The 18,377-nt window shown below is 38.6% G+C and overlaps 1 protein-coding gene across 4 annotated transcripts in view; it reads left to right on the top strand.

The window, feature by feature from the left end:
* Positions 1–2,990: 2,990 nt before the first annotated feature.
* Positions 2,991–18,377, top strand: part of LOC111872058 (GATA zinc finger domain-containing protein 14) — a 53,810-nt gene continuing 38,423 nt past the window's right edge. For 2 of the 4 annotated variants that reach the window (XM_023865563.2, XM_023865566.2), the window contains exons 1-3: positions 2,991–3,065; positions 14,720–14,874; positions 17,985–18,248. In XM_023865563.2, the coding sequence (XP_023721331.1) occupies positions 14,767–14,874; positions 17,985–18,248 (372 nt within the window). In that variant the 5' untranslated portion in view covers positions 2,991–3,065; positions 14,720–14,766. Of the gene's footprint in view, positions 3,066–3,086; positions 3,119–3,169; positions 3,234–14,719; positions 14,875–17,984; positions 18,249–18,377 lie in introns of those variants that run through there. The other 2 variants (XM_023865564.2, XM_023865565.2) reach the window with 2 other exon arrangements.

Genomic DNA, 18,377 nt, shown 5'->3' on the forward strand with positions numbered 1-18,377 from the left:
TTGGAAACATTTTAAACAGAGACTTTAGTTTCCTGTGACTTGCAGCTGAACAATTTGCTTCTATTGATAGAAGTACAACACCCCTTTTAGGTTATGGAGCGATTTTGATCCTGCTAGGCTCATCTGTGGCTTCTAACACCATGTATCGATCATACTGACAACTACTTCTATACTGGGATTTGTATGAGCCTAAAAGTGCACTCTTTATATTCCTGGACTGTGTTCCTCACATCTTTGTTTCAGGCTCTTTGATAATTATGGCAACAAAGATTAATGTGACCTCAGACCTCTCTGAGATTGCCCTTAAATTAATAATTATATGTAGCCCAGCATTTATATGGCTTCTTGTTAAACTTACAGCTGTATTCATATTAGAGGCTTGTCACTCAAAATAAATGTATGTTTGTACAAGTGAAAATGCGTCTTGTAGTCATATTTAATCTCACTCAAGAAACCTAAAATGTTGACATGTGCTTCTCTCCCAGTGTACCTGTAGTGGAAGGGTGAGTAATGGATGTTGAGACAAGTGGGGAGGAAGACACAAATGCACAAAAATTTTATAAAGACATAATATGGGGCCATTATCTGACAACTTGAATGAATGGAACAGTCTTGCAAGTGGAAGGCATGACATTACTATAATAAAATAATGGAAGGAATTTCCATGGTAAAGTAACTGAACACTACAGCCCATGCAGAAAGGGCCTCCATGAATTCCTTGCAACCTAAGCAGTTTCTGAGATCCTGAAAGACCTTACATCATGAAAAATAAGTTAGAAATCTGTCAAATAACTTGCCATACTAAATGGAAGCAAATTAGAAGTCCATTAAAACTATTACTCATACACTGAGGCATCACATGGTGGAATCAAGTTTTTTGTTATGGACTGTTACTGTTATGCATATTGTAACTCTTTCTTGGTTGTGCACCCGCTTTGAACGTGGTATGGTGTAATTGCACACAGAGTGTAAGCTATGAACTATATATGAGATTAGCCCAAGTAATACTAGGCCACCTATTAATATATCTGTGAATTTCTTTCTGACTAGAAGTGCTGGAATGGGCTGAGACATTGAAGAATATTTAACTCTTGTCAAGACAACTTGTGCAAGAAAGTTCGGCAATGCATATAGTAAAAAACAAAAATATCGGTGTGGTTCAGAGGTTCATTCCCCGTGAACATTATAGAAGTTGAAGAAAGCAGTCTTCTGGGATTTGGCACTGTGTATATGTGGTGTTAACCGACGTTTTGGAGGAACATATCGCTGCCATCTTCAGGGTAGAAGAAAAAATATAAGCAATCTGCAAGCGAAGAGACCGTGAGAACCGGTAAAAGCAGACTGTGTTGGAAATATACACAGCTATGTGAGAGCAGAGAAGGAAGGGGGAAGGGCAAGTATACAAGTGAAAACAGTAGTGTGGGAGGGGGGGAAAGGAGCTGGGACAAACATGGTTTTTATGTAGGGGGGAGAAAGGCAAGGTTAAAGGCTGGGCACTAACCCGTAAGCTGAGGGGGGGGTTGTTATGTTGGTTGGCCATGGCCTGTGTGGCCTTCTGGATCTGGCGTCATATCCCGGTGGGGGTTTTTAAGAGAACAGATGAGAGGTTTCCAAGACTTTCTGAGACAAAACCCCCCCTCTCTGTTCATATTTTCTGGATGCAGTTCAATCTCAATTGCCTCCCTAATGATGCGATCCATATAGCGGGTCTTGGTGGCGAGGATGGAGGTATTCTGAAGCTGAATGCGGTGTCCCAGATCGATGCTGTGTTCAGCTACGGCTGACTTGTCCGGTTGTTCGAGACGGATGTGCCGCTGATGCTCCTTCAACCTCATGTCCACGGAGCGGTCTGTCTGCCCAATATAGACCTTCCCGCACTCGCTTGGGATACTGTATACACCCGGTGTCCTTAGGCCCAGGCTGTCTTTAACCGGCCGGAGGAAATTGGATAATTTGTTTGGAGGCAGACCCACTGTTTTGATGTTGTGCCGGAACAGCACTCTGCTGATACGGTTGAATATGGTCCCGACATAGGGAAGGAAGGCGACTGAGCCCGGTTTGTCTTCAGGCTGGCTGATGTTGGGCCGACGGTTGAGAACTCTGTAGATCTGCCGGTTGTTGTATCCGTTCTTCTTGAATACATCCTTCAGGAGCAGCAACTCCNGCTTACGGGTTAGTGCCCAGCCTTTAACCTTGCCTTTCTCTCCCCTACATAAAAACCATGTTTGTCCCAGCTCCTTTCCCCCCCTCCCACACTACTGTTTTCACTTGTATACTTGCCCTTCCCCCTTTCCTTCTCTGCTCTCACATAGCTGTGTATATTTCCAACACAGTCTGCTTTTACCGGTTCTCACGGTCTCTTCGCTTGCAGATTTCATATATTTTTTCTTCTACCCTGAAAATGGAGGCGATACGTTCCTCCGAAACGTCGGTTAACACCACATATACACGGTGCAAAATCCCAGAAGACTGCTTTCTTCATAGTCACCGCCGTGAAAGCCTCAAATCTTACATTATAGGAGTTATGTGTTTCTTTGTGAATCTCTCTATCATGATATACTTGTGCCAAAACACAAGCTGCTATTCATCATTGAGGTCGCCGTTTCATTCACGCTAAGCCCATGTGAAATAATTACAGAATTTTGGAGGGAAAGTTATTGAAGTTCAAGTTCTGAAAATTTGTATCCAATTGTGAAATCGAAAACAATCGAACTTCCCACTCGAGACGCTCGAGACAACCAATCTATCCCTGCTCTAAGTTTGGTTACCAAGGTAACAAAGATTGTCGTTGAGTCAAAGTAATTTCATTTTAAATATATTCGTCAGTTTTATACCTTAGAAGATCGCTAATATGTATGTTCAATGATAAAATAATTAATTGTAGCGACATTTATTCAGCTGTCAACTAAACAACGCCAAGTTATTTATAAATAATTATTTTTGTCTTCAATAACACTATTGATGTCATTTCCGCACATAGTGCGCACAATAGTTGCGCAGAAAACTCGTTTCGTCGACCATAAATTTCCTGGTACGGATTCTGGCATTCTGCTAGAAAGTGAAACGTAAGTAAACATTGTCTGAATTTGAGGGTCCTTCTTCGCTGTAAGGGTTCACAGTAAGTGTTCTCTGATAAGTATAAGAATCCAAAATTGTTGAAGAATTTTTGAGCGTGTAATAAAATTCGTTAGTTTACGAGATTTTGAGAAGTAGACGTCCAGATCATTAAGACAGTAAGTTCCAATTGAAGTGTGTAGCTTGTGGAAAACAACATAAGAATACAAAAACCTGTATTACGTAGCATTTTATTTAAAGAATTTAGTAATCATTAAGAAGTTTTAAAGAATTCTGGGCGGAGGTCCAAAGCGGAAGTGTATGGCAAAACGTACGAAATAACCAACATGGCAGTTGACAGGCCCTGAAGTAATAGAATATGCCACTGTTTTTAGTTTTGCGTCAGTTTTTAGAAGCAACTCTGGTCAGTAAATTCACAGGAAGAATTTACTAATATGCAGCTACCATCCAGCATTCATGAAAATAAACGTATGTCAACTAGTTGTTTGTTGCCATGATAATGATGAACAGAAAAAAACGTTTATATGCAAAGAACTTTCGATAAAAGAGTTTTTCTTTCAGTCAGGAATGCGTGTGTGACATGAAATGTTAGAATATTTTGATTATGACACATTATTGTGTCTGGTTATTATGTGGTAATGATCCCCTCATTTTTTGTGGAAGTAGATCTGTTGTGATTTCCAAGCTGAAGTGAACACTGTTTAATTTTTCTTGTATCATTGTGACTTAGTCTTCGTCACCTGGAATGGAAGTAAGTTCCCCAAGCAGCAACATGGCAAAGGGGCGGCGTGGTGGTCTTGTTATGGGCTCCATCAGGCAATGAGAAATACCTTAGTTTGGTGGGGATAGATGTGACATGTTCACATCACCCCTTCTCGAATATAATGTACCATTAGCACATCAGTTACGGAGAGTAATCTCCCAGTTTTCCATATCTGTTGTTCTTTAATTTGCACTCCATTGTTGGCTGGTTTAAAGGATTTGGCATGGTTGTAGGTAGTGACCTGGGGGTGTAACTGCTTAAACGTTTTGCTTTAAAATGTCTTTTAAATTGTACAGTATATCCTTTCACTTCACACCACCTTACGTAAACAGTTTCTGTATAGTTGTATTATAGTAGAATATATTTACATTCTGTAAATCCTTTTGTCTAAGCCAAGGATGTAGAACATGCCACAGCACAGTATAAATACAAAATTGTGACAGCTGTATACAAATTTACAGACATCTCAGATTTCATCTATTTGTAACTGAGAATTTTTGGTTAAGGTAAATTGTTTTACAGAGGAGGAGGAGTGAGATAACTTCAGCTTGAACAGTTTTATATCATGATTCAAACATCTGGTTGTAGGAGGAAGATTACTGAGTAACTTAATTCGAGTACTGCTGACATTTACTGAGATTAATATTTGGCACATGGAGATTATATTTGTATCTTGGACTTAAAGTTGTGTATATTTGAATTTGTTTGAAACTTTTCCATGTTGTCCACAACAAATAGTAACGATAGTAACAATTTGCTAGCTATCAGAATAGTATTAAGTTTCTTAAATAAATTTACAAGAGACTTGTTTTAATTTCATTTCATTTTTATTTGACATTCATAATTGCTACAACAGTAACACTTGAACAAGTCACATCATTAAATACATCATTCTTGAAATCCTTTTGCCCAATTGCCTAAAGGATTAGAAATTGTCAGCAATATATAATCATACTTGACATGGTTAACCTATAATTAAAATATAACACTGACAGACCAGATAAATATATCAAGTTAGGTACAATATGTATATCAAAATGCAAGCCAACCTTATGAGTTCATCAAGAGAATGCCCACCATTCTTCTGTTGTTTTTTATATTGAATGCAGAACTTTCAAATTTCCTGAGAAAATTGTTCAATTTGACATGATGGAATTGAAATAAACAGAGTATCCTAATTTTAAAGCTTCTGTTTTCATATGTGATGTGACTCTTCTGATGGCAAAACATGATGAACTTAGTTTAAGGATAATGTATTCACTATGTTTTTCCCAGTTTGAAGTACAAGAAAGATTTTTGCTTCTGCCATTTCAGTTACTTTATCATCATACCCTATATTTTTAATTAGTACAAATTTTGCTGTTAGTACAGAAGTTCATGACATTTCTTTTGTCAGACGTTTTGTGCAAGTTTATTGGCTTTCAACCATTTTTTCCAAGCTAGCAAAGGCATTATTCATGCAGCTTTTAAAGTAGTTAGTTTCTGGAGGAGAAATAATAATTCATTTATATTGCCTGGGGACACATTGTTGATATATGTGAGAAAAAGGAGAGGACCAGGTACTTGTCCTTGAAGAACACCATGTTTTTCAATGCCTTGATGTGAATAGGTTTCATAATTTAATATAGATGATTTTAATTATGTTTGTTGCTTTCTGTTATGGAGATATTATGGTTTAAACCACTGTTTGGCTGTACCTCAAAGTCAGTAAGAAACTTAGTTTTGGTAGTTATATTTCATGGTTAGATGCTTTTTAGCAAGATCACAAGTATTGTGCCAGGATGCATTTTATTATTAAGAGCATGTAAGATTTTGTATGTGAAGTCGAAGGAAGTTTTGTCTGTTGAGAGATCTTCCAATTTCCAAATTGTTCATCTGCAAGGTGATGTACAAGATTATGATATCATTTACGTATACTTTTTTTTTCAGTGCAGTTTGGTAATTATTTATCAAAAACATATTTCATTGACACAGACTTTAACGCGTTATGATTTAGGTGCACTTCTGTTTGTGAACATACAGTTCAACATCTTTCTCCTCATGAAATAATGGAACATGGAAAATTAAAAAGAGCTCTTCCTTCAGCCATAATATAATTTTCTATAGAATTTACATTCCCAGAAAAGAATGGTTAATTGCATCTCACAGTAGTGTGTGGGAACTGCCCACATTCAAGCAAGTGTGACAACGCGAGCTTCATTGCTTAGCAACGACGAGTAAACAGCGGTTGCTAGGCAAAGCCTACAACAATACGGACAGTAATGTATCTTCCTATGTAACCTAGAGTCGGACATACAGAAAACACATCACTGTCCGTATTGTTGTAGGCTTTGCCTAGCAACCGCTGTTTACTCGTTGCTAAGCAATGAAGCTCGCGTTGTCACACTTGCTTGAATGTGGGCAGTTCCTACAAGTGTTTTGAGTGGTTTGAACAAAGGTGAAGGTAGTGGAGTTTAGCTTAGATAATTACTATTTTTTTATTGCTAGTGGGGTGGGACTAAGTCCCTTTTACTGCAGTCACTTCTGGCCTACTATACCAGCCCCAGTTGATAGATGAGGGTGATTGTGGAGCAATTGGTGGAATGAAGATTGGCAGGGGAAACTGAAGTACTTGGAGAAAACCTGCTCTAGCGCCACTGTCCACCACAAATCCCACTTGACCAGACCCAGGATCGAACCCGGGTCGCCATGGTGGGAAGCCAGTGACTTACCGCTTGAGCTGTGGCACGGCCCTAGATAAGTACTAAGTATAATGCTAGCAGGGTGATGCAGGAGGGAGTTAGTACTCTCTTTTGTAATTTTCTCTAATGTCTTACCATTTTTTAATCATTTCCTCTTAAAGATGCTGCTGTCTCATGAACTGTGATATTCTGTCACCCCTATCATCATGGATTGATAAATATTTAGATATGGATGTATTCCATAGTTCCTGGCATATGTGAAGTCAGGTACACAGAAAATGATATAATGATACAAATTCCGTCCCAAGTGCAAACAATATATTATGTGTCCTTGATCTTGTTCACCCACACTACATGTTTCGGCCACAGACGGCCATCATCAGGTGTGTAACACTCACGTCGCTGTCACACTGCACTCAGCCCAAAATTTAACATTTAAAACACTTTCCTTGTTATTATCAACATCTGCTTCGTTGATATCTGTCTGGATGTAGATCACTTTACACATGTTAATTCTGATGTACCTGTAGTAGCACTATAAAATCTTTAGTTCTAATTTTAATATCCTTTAAAATTTTTCCCCAAATTCCAAATTTAAAATTGTTAGGGTTACTCGCCCTATGTCTAAAGTGCTGTAGCGGCTAGTTCTTGTTTCCACACTGTATAGGTGTTATCCTGTGTAGTCTTCCTGTGTGCGTGCTGCTGTTATTCTTTACTACATGTGTAGTAAAGATTTTATAGTGCTACTACAGGTACGTCAGAATTAACGTGTGTAATGTGATCTACATCCAGACAGATATCAACGAAGTAGATGTTGATAATAACAAGGAAAGTGTTTTAAATGTTAAATTTTGGGCTGAGTGCAGTGTGACAGCGACGTGAGTGTTACACACCTGATGATGGCCGTCTGTGGCCGAAACATGTAGTGTGGGTGAACAAGATCAAGGACACATAATATATTGTTTGCACTTGGGACGGAATTTGTATCATTATATCATTTATCGTATAGAGTGCAACAGGATGCTTAAATATAATATTGTAAACACAGAAAATATATTTGTGGTGCATATTATTACCCAAGATGAACCCAGTGTGTCACAAATAAAAGTACATTTCTGACAAAGCTTTAATGTTTTTCCCTCTTAAATATTAATAGTAAAACACACATTCAGTCCCTGATATAAAGCCCAGCATTTGGGATCCATTTCTTGAAATCTCCATATGTAGAGGTCCTTGTGAAATTGCTTGAATTGCAACCAGCTTTTCGATAAAATAGACTTTAGTTTCATGAATTTAAGCTTACTGAGTTTGAAATGGGTTCTGACACCTACTTTGTTCTGTTTACCTAATTTATCATGCTTGTCCATAAAATGTTAATTGTAAAACTATTGAACTGTACGTACAGCAGATAGTTCTGTATTGACATACTCAAGATATTGTCAACTGTATGGAGTGTGACTAGAAACGGGTTTTGGATTGACGATCGGATTCATTGAACTCTTACCACTTGTAACTACGAGTAAGGATTATGATGTCACTGTTCTACACACTTCAGTAAACCACTACAGGACATTCTAGGTCTTCTCAGTCTGTTGCGGTCTTCATTAGCCCTTGCTTGGTTGTGACTTAAAACTGTGGATGCTCGCTTCTTGTGGGTTCCCAAACTGTCCCCAGCCTCAGTTAGCAGCATTTTGCAACAGCTGAACCCCAACAGGTCTCTAACTCATTAACTCCTCACTAACTACTCATAACTTGTCATGCTTAACAGCATTTTGGCACGGACTACACGGAAAACACCTTCCTCTGTTGCTGTTTACTGGCAGTTATCTAGTAACATTCACTGTTTGCAGAGTCATTACCTAGCAGCAACTGTTGTATAGTTGCTTATTTTGTGATGTATAGTTACATATTTTCTTGACCTCAGCACTAGCTGGAGGTGAACGGTGCACTCTATGCCCTGACCACTTTACACCTGGGGAAAGAGCCCCCAGTACCCATTGGATAGGAGGAAAATTCTTGACCCTACCAGGACTTGAACTCTGACTCCTTGATCATCCAGCCCATAGCCAGTTGGTACAATGACTGCTTGCAGTAGTTTCCCACATCAATTTTGTATTTATTGTTCTTTTCCTGTTATCCCTATAGCTTAACATTTACTTTGTCAGTAATGGGATTTTGAAGGTATAAAATGCCATGAGTGCCTAATCTGGATCTAGTAATTTTAGCCTACTTTCCTTATTTTGAAGAAAATGAAAGTAGGTGTGTGAGATCACCTTGCAGTCTGTGTTTCTGTATCTGTGGCATCTGAGCCCATCTCAGTGGCAGTCTCCATAAATCCCTACCATCAATAATACCAGCCTCTCAAATTGCTGAACATTCTTAAGGAGGGAACAGTGTGATATGACACCTGAAAGGTGGAATAGTGGAGCCAGTAGAGATGCCTGTTTTCTAGGCAGTGGCTCAGTAAACGCATTCCCATGGCAGCATATACAGAGGCAACAGTAGAGGAACAATTGGATGTGGTGTTTTGTAGCCAGTCCATGTTCAGTATGTAGTGAAAGGAAAGTAAGCAGTTAGCGCTTCCCATAACTTCTTGTTCTTAAGGAAATTGAGATCTGAAGAAGTGTAAAAATTATTCATGCATAATGTGGTTTTTTTCCAAAGGATAATTCTACCAGTTTTATAACTGTCTCACTTATCTTTGAACTATTCAGTTGGGACCACACTGCATCAGTTGTAATGCCATTGTATGTTTATATTTCTACAGATAATCAGTAGATGAAACAGATTTTGAAGGTTATTGTTCTGGACGTAGCAGCCTTCAAGGGAATGAATCCCATTCTACCCCTCCAGAGAGTCAGGGATGCATCAAGGATATATTTTCCTTGAGTCTGTAGAGGCTGTTAAATTTTATGTTGTATTTCAGAATTGTATTAGTTTGAATAATTACTTCTTCATTCAAGTTTCAGTTTCATCATTATATTAAAGTCATGAAAGCATTTGTAAACTGCCTTGTAATATATACTTACAAAACGCTAGCATGTCAAAAAGAAAATATGTACTAAAATAGGACCTTATTCTGAGTATCCTGTGTATTCTCATAAGCATTTGTATAGTAACACGTGAAGTTCATCACTGTCAGCATCTTTCCAGTTCAGAACCTTGGTTCTTGGTTTTAGTTTATCCTTATGTGTATCAGTTTTGCAGCATACCAGTTCGTTTCTGTAACTACGTGTATATTGTCCATTATGGAAACATCAGAATGTAACTTGAAAGGCCCCAGTAAACTTAAGAAAGACTGTGGGGTCACTGATTTCATAAAGCTGAATATTGCTAGGATGGTAAGAACTGTCAGCTTTTTTGCATTGCCGGTGACCCTGATCTTTCAATCTAGTCCTCGTAGCTCTTTCATCATGCACTATTTTTTTTTAAATTTCTTCATTTTTTTAGTTTATCACTGAAGAAGCGCTGTCTTCAGATTCAGGAGTATCTGTGTCACTTTCACTGTCATAATTGCGCTCATCACTAGCCTGTTTCAAAACTCACAATATGTCCCAAGTTTCCAAACCACACAATGTACTAGACAAGTCATGATATTATATACAGTGGCCATCTTGTAGTGCACTCAGTTTCACCTGTTACTTCATGACATGTTTCGGCAACATAGTGCCATCATCAGGTGCCCTAATTACGCTAATCTATTGCATTGCTTACCATTATATGTCTTTATAAAATTATTTAAAAAGTGCGTATTTGTCAACTATAATAAATTTACACACACTAAAACTTGTTAAGATTATTCATCTTATGTGTCTTAATTAAAACTTGCCTGTGGTTCTTCCACTATGGGGGTTGTTTTTCTTATATTCTGCGTAAACCGTGTCTTGTGATGTGTTGTTTCCTTTTTGGGTGCGAGTGTTGTACTAGACAGTGCCATTTTGAAACCACTAAGCAGCTTGTTGCAAGGTTGCAAAACTATGTATAGGTCCTGTGAAATCATCCAGATGAAGGAACCAACTAGTATAGTGAAAATTACAATTCTTGGAGGTATATAATGCCACAGGTAGCTTGGCCTTCATCATAGAGGTACCAGAGCAGTGACAGTGCTTCTGAGAGCTTGCAGTCAGTGAGGACATATTCAGACTGCTGCTAATAGTGTGTTGTAAAGGCTGGTGATTATGCACTAAGGTTACCTGCTTGAGGGGTTAAATACCAGGAGTTATGGTTGTGAGTTGTTGCTTCCATACAACGTTTATTGTGATATTAATGGTACTTCAATCTGAACAAACTCTATTAGAGAATTAGTAAGTTTTCAGACAGTTTTAACATTTTAGTAATCATACTACATCCTGTAGATGAGTTTGTTATTGCTGTCAAGGTAGTTTGTCTGGTTAACACAGGTGCAGAATTTTCCCAGGAAACCTAAGAGAACATCTGGAAGAGAAGGTCAGTGACTTTGAAACAAAAGAGTTAACAGAACTGTTCAAAATCTTCCATAGGACCAATTTGACCACATGAGAATTTTAATCCACCCGCATATTCTCGTAGTATTTGGATGGGTAAAATATTACTTCTTCTTCTTCTTCTTCTTCTTCTTCGGCGCAACAGCCCAATGTCGGGCCTTGGCCTCCCTTTTCAAGCCCCTCCATTCCTCTCTATCCTGCGCTGCTCTCTTCCAGTTCCTTATGCCCATTAAGTTCTTTGCATCTTCTTCCACCGCATCAATCCATCTAGTTCTTGGTTTCCCAGCACGTCTCCTACCACCTATTGTACTATATAATATTTTCTTTGGGATACGCTCCGTATCCATTCTCTGTACATCAAAGGATATACACCGAGCGATTAAAACAGAATATTACTACAGACAGGTATTAACTGTGCATGGGATTAATGATGATGGGAAAATTGAAATATGTGCGGAGAAATCAGGATATGCAGTAAACCCTTGTCCAACATGGATTTGCTTATACATGCAAAAACTAACGGGAACAGTTGTTTGCTGAATGTAGAAAATGTAAATTTACACAGTCTGCCCATAACCCTGAAGCACAGCTGTTTAATTGCCGTTGCTAAGCAATGATACTTGCGTTGTCACATTTGCTTGAATGTGGGCAATTGCCACATTGTCATTGTAATAAATCATAACCACACCTATTTATAATGCTTTTGCTAATTTACATGTTTTGCAGTTAACAATTGTCATTACTAGGTGTTGCCTGCCAACAGATCCCAATAGTGTCCTCTGCTTCATGCTTACATATTTGCTGGCTGGCTGCCATCTCGCAACTAGTCGACTGACTACTCATTGGCAACGACTGATTCTGACCCAAGTCAAAGTCCAAGTCATGTTGCAACTGACGGTCAGTCAGTCGGTCTCTGGGGCTCATGACCAGGTGTTTTCTTCTTTATGAAAGTTGCTGTCCTGTCCATTTGGGATGCCCTCTCTGATGAGAGGTCGGGTCTGTCATTTGTCAGTCTTAGTCAGTCCATGTCAGTATTGACATATATTTACAACTTAATTCTAGTCCAAATTATTATTTTTCTGTACAATATATACAAGGCCTCTGTCAATCCAGGCATTGTACAGCAGATTATGCCCCTGATTCTGACTCAGCTGGTGGCCTTGTTATATAACCACAGCACAGACAGCATAGAAAACATCATTTCCAACAGTTTCTCTATTCTTGAATGTTGATTAATTGCTGTGGAAATGTGTTTACATGCCATTGCCTAGCAATGGCTCCATCCATTCATTCCACTGTTCTGGCATTCATTTGTCCTTTCGCAATATTCAAGAACACAGAACAATGCATATGTATTACGTTCTGTAAAGAGTTACAAGAAATGGACACAGAAATTTGGCGGTTGGCGCAAGTAGCATTTGGAGGTGCAACAAGAAGCCAAAAGCCCATCATTCTGAATAGGAGCAAATAGTCATTATAAGTTACAGACATCCTAGACATGCTCCATCAAGTAGGAAAGATGTATCAGTAGTTTCAAGTGCATGATTTAGTTTGCAGTGAAGAAAGACTGACTCTAAAATGGCTGAAGGAGTAGGAATTTTTTATGTTTTTCTTGAGGTTATTTTGACCATAGATTTTGGACTGGAGCATGTCTTGCCAAAGTTTGTTTCATGACTGCTAACACAGGAGTAGAATGAAACCGGTTTTTCCCTGTGCCTTCTGACTTTGAATAACCGTGAACTAATGAACCCTTCGTACAGAAGAAGGTTTTCTGGTGATGAACTGTAAGGTACTGTTTCTGCTTGAATCTAAAAAATTTCATTTCCATTCTGATGGAATAAAGTCCCCAAGTGTCAAAACAGAAAGATCATATTGCTTTCAAATTTGTATTGCAAAAGAAACTTAGTTTTCCCAGTAAGTGTTCAGTCCATACTCAAGGACATATATTGGAGTGTCCTTATAATTGAAGCTGTTGTATGATCATTGTAGAGGGCAGTATAGACCATTTCTATGGGCAGGTCATTTATAAGATAGTATAGGCCTACACAGCAGCATCTGTAGTACCAGAACATGCTGGAGACACACCAGACCAGTGATGGCGGCGAACATTGCTGTCAGGATAGAGCAGCAGAATTTGATCTGCAAAGCAGTTAGTGTTTATGATACACATTGTCTTTATGTTACTCTCATTTTATTTACACTCCGTTGACTAAACGTTGACAAAATGTCTGTGAACTGTTAGGTACAGTGAAGTCTTGAATGGATCACAGGTGACTGCTACAACATGGAATGTTATTAATCTTATGAGTACCACACATTGCTTACATAGTAACTGATATAATTTGTAATGAGGCTAATAATAATTCTTAAAGCACTTACCACTTTTCTTTTGGCATGTCATAGTGATTCATTGATTTAAATGGAGTCATACAATGGTTTGTTAAGACATGCCACAAACACTCATGGACAAGGTACTGAACTTGGTCATTTAACCCTTTTCACCTACAAACCACTGTTAGTAGGGTTAATTATGTTACAGAAACGTAATTGGCATTTTGAACAACAATAGAGTGTGGCGAGTAGGGTAGCATAGTTGGTTGAGTCACAATGCTGCAAGCTGGAAGGTCTCAGGTTCGATTTCTGAGGTCATCAGATTTTTCAGTTGATCTAATCCTTCCAGCTGCACTATGGCTCTGGGGCCTACTCAGCCTCTAATGAAAAATGAGTACCAGGCATCTTCCTGGGGGGTAAAGTGTAGCAAATACATAAGGCTGACAGCCTCACCACCTTCTGTTAGCCAATTGTCTAGAAAATGTTGGGGTCTCAGTGGTCTGTTACAAGGATAGCTTTACCTTTATGAGAGACTGTGATTGGAACTTGATACAAGGGTGGGAAATTTGTGGACCTACAGACCTGTAGATTGCGCATAACACCCTAGAAAAAGCAGACAATAAAAAGGCTCTTTTTTTTATCAGTAACTGAGGTGGATATTAAGTCTGAGAAATTCCAACAAATACATATGTTTTTTAATGTTTGACTTTATGCTACTACACTGGCCGACAAAAAATTCTGGATGCATCTTATTAGCCCATCTGCATCCAAGTTTCATTGTTCTTCACAGTAGACAATATTTATGTTCATGCAGGCCAATTCATTATTAATTTATGTTGGTACCAGATTGAACATATATGTGTATCCCATTACAGATTCACGACATTAAAAAATGTATAAAAGCAAAGATGTAGACCGGGGGGGGATTTTTGTGTAATACTGTCCATTTTTTGTGGGTTTTTTACAGCACAGTAATATCTGTCTCCCATCAGTTAGAAATTTGGAACGTGGTTTAGTTGTAAGAGTTCCTGGCAACAGATTTCGATTCCCGGCGCTACCAGATTTACTGAGAAGCAGTGGGTCTGGAACAGGGTCCACTCAGCCTCATGAGGATAATTGAGGAGCTATTTCAAGAAAATAGCGCCTCTGGTCTAGAAAACTGAGATTAATGGCCATGGGGATTTGTTGTGCTCACCATGCAACACCCTCTATCCCCTAAAATTGTCACAGACTTTGTTGACAAGCAGCGGGCGCTCTGTTGGTATAGTTTGCTTGCGGACTCAAGCCACGGAGTTTTTTTTGTATACGTTATGAACTTTTGTGACAATATTTCTTCGTATAAGAACCAGAATTGTCATAATTGTTCTTTCAGTATGTTTTAATATACGTACGTTGTTGACAAACAGGTGTGTACAAGAGGTGAGCCAATTAGCAGTGTACAGCTGTGGTCATCATGTCAGTACTGAATCAGAGCGGTGAGGAGCAGGTCGAATGTCCACTATGCATGGAACCACTTGAGGTTGATGACCTCAATTTTTTCCCCTGCACATGTGGCTACCAGGTGAGTATACCCTCTTGCAGCATTGATTTCAGTTCTCTGTGCTCATTGCATTATGGGTCTCATACTTTCATTTTCCAACATGAATTGCTGGACATACACTTGACAAAATCAGTGAACATGTATGGCAGTGCAATTAAGCTTTATATTTGTTTCTTCAGATAGAAGGAAGAAATTGATGAAGTAAGAGTAGATTAAATGTTGAGGAATGCTTCCTATCAGTTTGTTTGGTACCATCTGTCTTCCTGTCTGCTGTGTAGGAACCTGATTATTTAAATATACTTCCAAAAGCTTTGATGCTTTATTCCCCACTTCTAAACGTGCTGTTGATCCTTCCTCCTCATCCTGCCTTCTTGAGTCTCTTTGTTATCAGGAATCTTCATTGCATTGCTGCTCTTTGTAGATCATATGGTGGTGTCCGTTACACGTGTTTCATCAGTTTCTGGTAGTATACTTCCTAATTTTGTGGATCGTACTGTCTTCTTGAAGCTACTGTTGAATGTTTTCTATTTTGGACAGTGCTTGTTCTTACTGCTGCAACTGATGGTCTTAGTATTCTGACTTTCACAGCTACAATACCATATGTAAACATAATTTGTATGTCCAATTTTGTAATACCGATCATTGCAGAAAGAGTGTAATCAATATGGGAAGTAAAATATTTAATGGCCTTCCCCTTGAATTGAAAAGTGTTAGTAATTTTAATGTTTTTGAGAGGATACTAAAAAATTATTTGCTGTGCAGCACCTGTTCTCTTCAAAGAGTTTTTCAACTAGTGTTAGATTGATGACTAGTTTGTTGATCATCTTTTGGTTTGCAATTTTTAATATTGTGTTTACATGTTTTATATTATTGATATTATTCTTTTGTTCCCAAAAATCTATGAAAGAAGCTTTTCTTAGTATGGAAAGAGCAACAAAAAAGATGAATCTACAAATTAACCAAAATGAAACAAAATACATGCCGGTAACCAAGAAAGACTGTGCTAATGGACCTGCATATATTGAAATTGACTCATATAAATTTGAGGCTGTGTGTAGTTTCACTTACCTTGGATCAGAAGTTAACTGTAAAAATGACATCAGTGATGAAATAAAAAAGCATGTACTTGCAGCAAATAAATGTCTCCATGGCCTTAGGAAACACCTGAAATCCCAATTAATACCGAGGAAAACCAAAAGTATGATGTATAAAGTACTTATAAGATCAGTGCTATCTTATGCCTCTGAGACCTGGCCACTGTCAAAATTGGATGAAAGACTGTTAAGTATATTTGAAAGAAGGATCCTGAGATATATCTTTGGACCAGTGGAAGACAATGGAATATGGAGGAAGACGTATAACCATGAGCTACACAAACTATTTAATGAACCAGACATTATTGGATTTATAAAGGTGAAAAGGCTTGAATGGGCTGGACACACAATACGTGCCAGCGAGAATAGAACGATTAAGAAAATACTTAATACTAAACCAGAAGGAAATAGGAAAGTGGGAAGACCAAGATTGAGATGGGAAGAATGTGTGTGTGGCAGGACATAAGAATTTTGGGTGTAAAGAACTGGAAGGAATGTAATATCAAATGGAGAAGAATGGTGAGCAATCCTGAGGAAGGCCAGGGCTCACAAAGGGCTGTCGTGCCAGTGATGATGATTCTTTTGTTCTTATGCATCTTTTATTGTTATGTACCTTATAACTGTTGTTATATTATCATCATAGATCATTGTGTAATTTTAATGTGACTTTGACATGTGATGTATTCACTGTTATATTTTGACATATCCAATTGTGTTCACTTCAGTTATGGACGAAAATAGTTGAAGTTGAAGTCAATGTGTCATTGAACATTACACTCATGGACCTTTCATAATAGGGAATGAAGGGCACAGATGTTTACCAGGGTATAATTTACAGGGTGTCCAAAGAAGGTCAGGAGCCATAGGTAGCACTGGAGTTTAACACACGCACGTGAATATTTGCTCAGTATATCTGTCATTCACACAACGAACACACAAAAATGTTATCTTTATGCCAGGCCAAGTGAATGGTATGGATTATTTGTGGTGTGTTCTCACTGCGTACAGTGACAGTTCACTCTTCAAGAGGCCCAGTATTGCATACTTTTTCATCATTCACATTGCTAGACTTTCAGATTTCCCCACAGATAAAAGTTAAGAGGTGTAATGTCAGGGGTTCATGGTGGCCTTTCCACGAGTCCACTGCCTTTCAGTCCATTGCTTAGGAAACTGTTCATCCGCCCAGTCTCACGCTGCACAGTGTAAAGAGGTGTGCCACATTGCTGAAACAATTTTGGGTGTTCCACCCTCCTCATTGAGAATGCTTATAAAAGTGTTGCTCATAAGCATATTGTAACTCCTTTCTCTCACTATGTTGTGGAAGATTAATAAGCCAGTTATTCAGTGTTTCCAGAGACCGCACCTTACCATTACATGACCACCAGTATTCTCCTTCCATGGTCAAAACCAAGTAGGGTTACTGTCCAGTAATCTGTTAGCCAGTACCCTTTCACATAACTCCATTTGAATATGAGGATCCCCATCATTCAGTGCCTAACATTCATTTGTAAGGATGCCACTGATTTGTCTTCAAGGTGTGGTGAAATCTGGATTTCGGTACCCATTTTCCACAGCTATGTGGCATAGTCATTCCTTTAAACTGAATGTAAACCTTCAAAGTATTTGCCATCATTGTCATATCATGAGAAACACAGAAACATATTATAAAGGTTCGATATTTATCCATCACTAACCCCTGTCTCCATGAACTTCGGAAATCCAGCAGGAACTTTCCCTGGAGACAGCTTGGAGATGCTCCTAATCCATCCCCCCCTCAAACCAGGATACAGGGATTGAGCAAGGTTCATAAGGCTGAGTCTAGATGCATTAAAAGTGCAGTATTGGCAGTGCTTTTTGTTGCATAAATTCTGTGGACAATGTATAATTCAGAATCAGTCTTATAATGTATTGGGGTCCTAGGTGAGTTCATTATGTTATGCAGTTCATCTTCTGTAATGAAATGCAAGTCAAGTTACTGAGAGGGAAATGTGATTTATTAAAACTGCAGCAATATCTTTTTGCTTTTTTTATTGTCAGATATGTCGTTTTTGCTGGCACCGAATCCGGACAGATGAAAATGGCCTGTGCCCAGCTTGTCGTAAGGCATATCCAGAGAACCCAGCAGATTTCAAACCACTGTCTCAGGAGGAAGTGGCTCGTCTGAAGGCTGAAAAGAGGCACAAAGATCAGCAAAGAAAGCAAAAAATTACAGAGAATCGGAAACATCTTGCCAATGTTCGGGTTGTACAACGAAATCTTGTTTTTGTTGTTGGGCTTCCGATGAGGTTGGCAGATGCTGAGGTTTGTAGGATTTTGACCCAATAGCATAAGAACATCAATATTGTGATTTTTGTAAATGTGGTCTTGAATTCATAAGTGTTGTTTAAAGGTGGAGCACTGCATTTCATAGTCCTCATTTGTATCCACTTG

This window comes from Cryptotermes secundus, unplaced genomic scaffold, assembly GCF_002891405.2.
Source record: "Cryptotermes secundus unplaced genomic scaffold, Csec_1.0 scaffold162, whole genome shotgun sequence".
In the NCBI taxonomy this organism is placed as follows: domain Eukaryota; kingdom Metazoa; phylum Arthropoda; class Insecta; order Blattodea; family Kalotermitidae; genus Cryptotermes; species Cryptotermes secundus.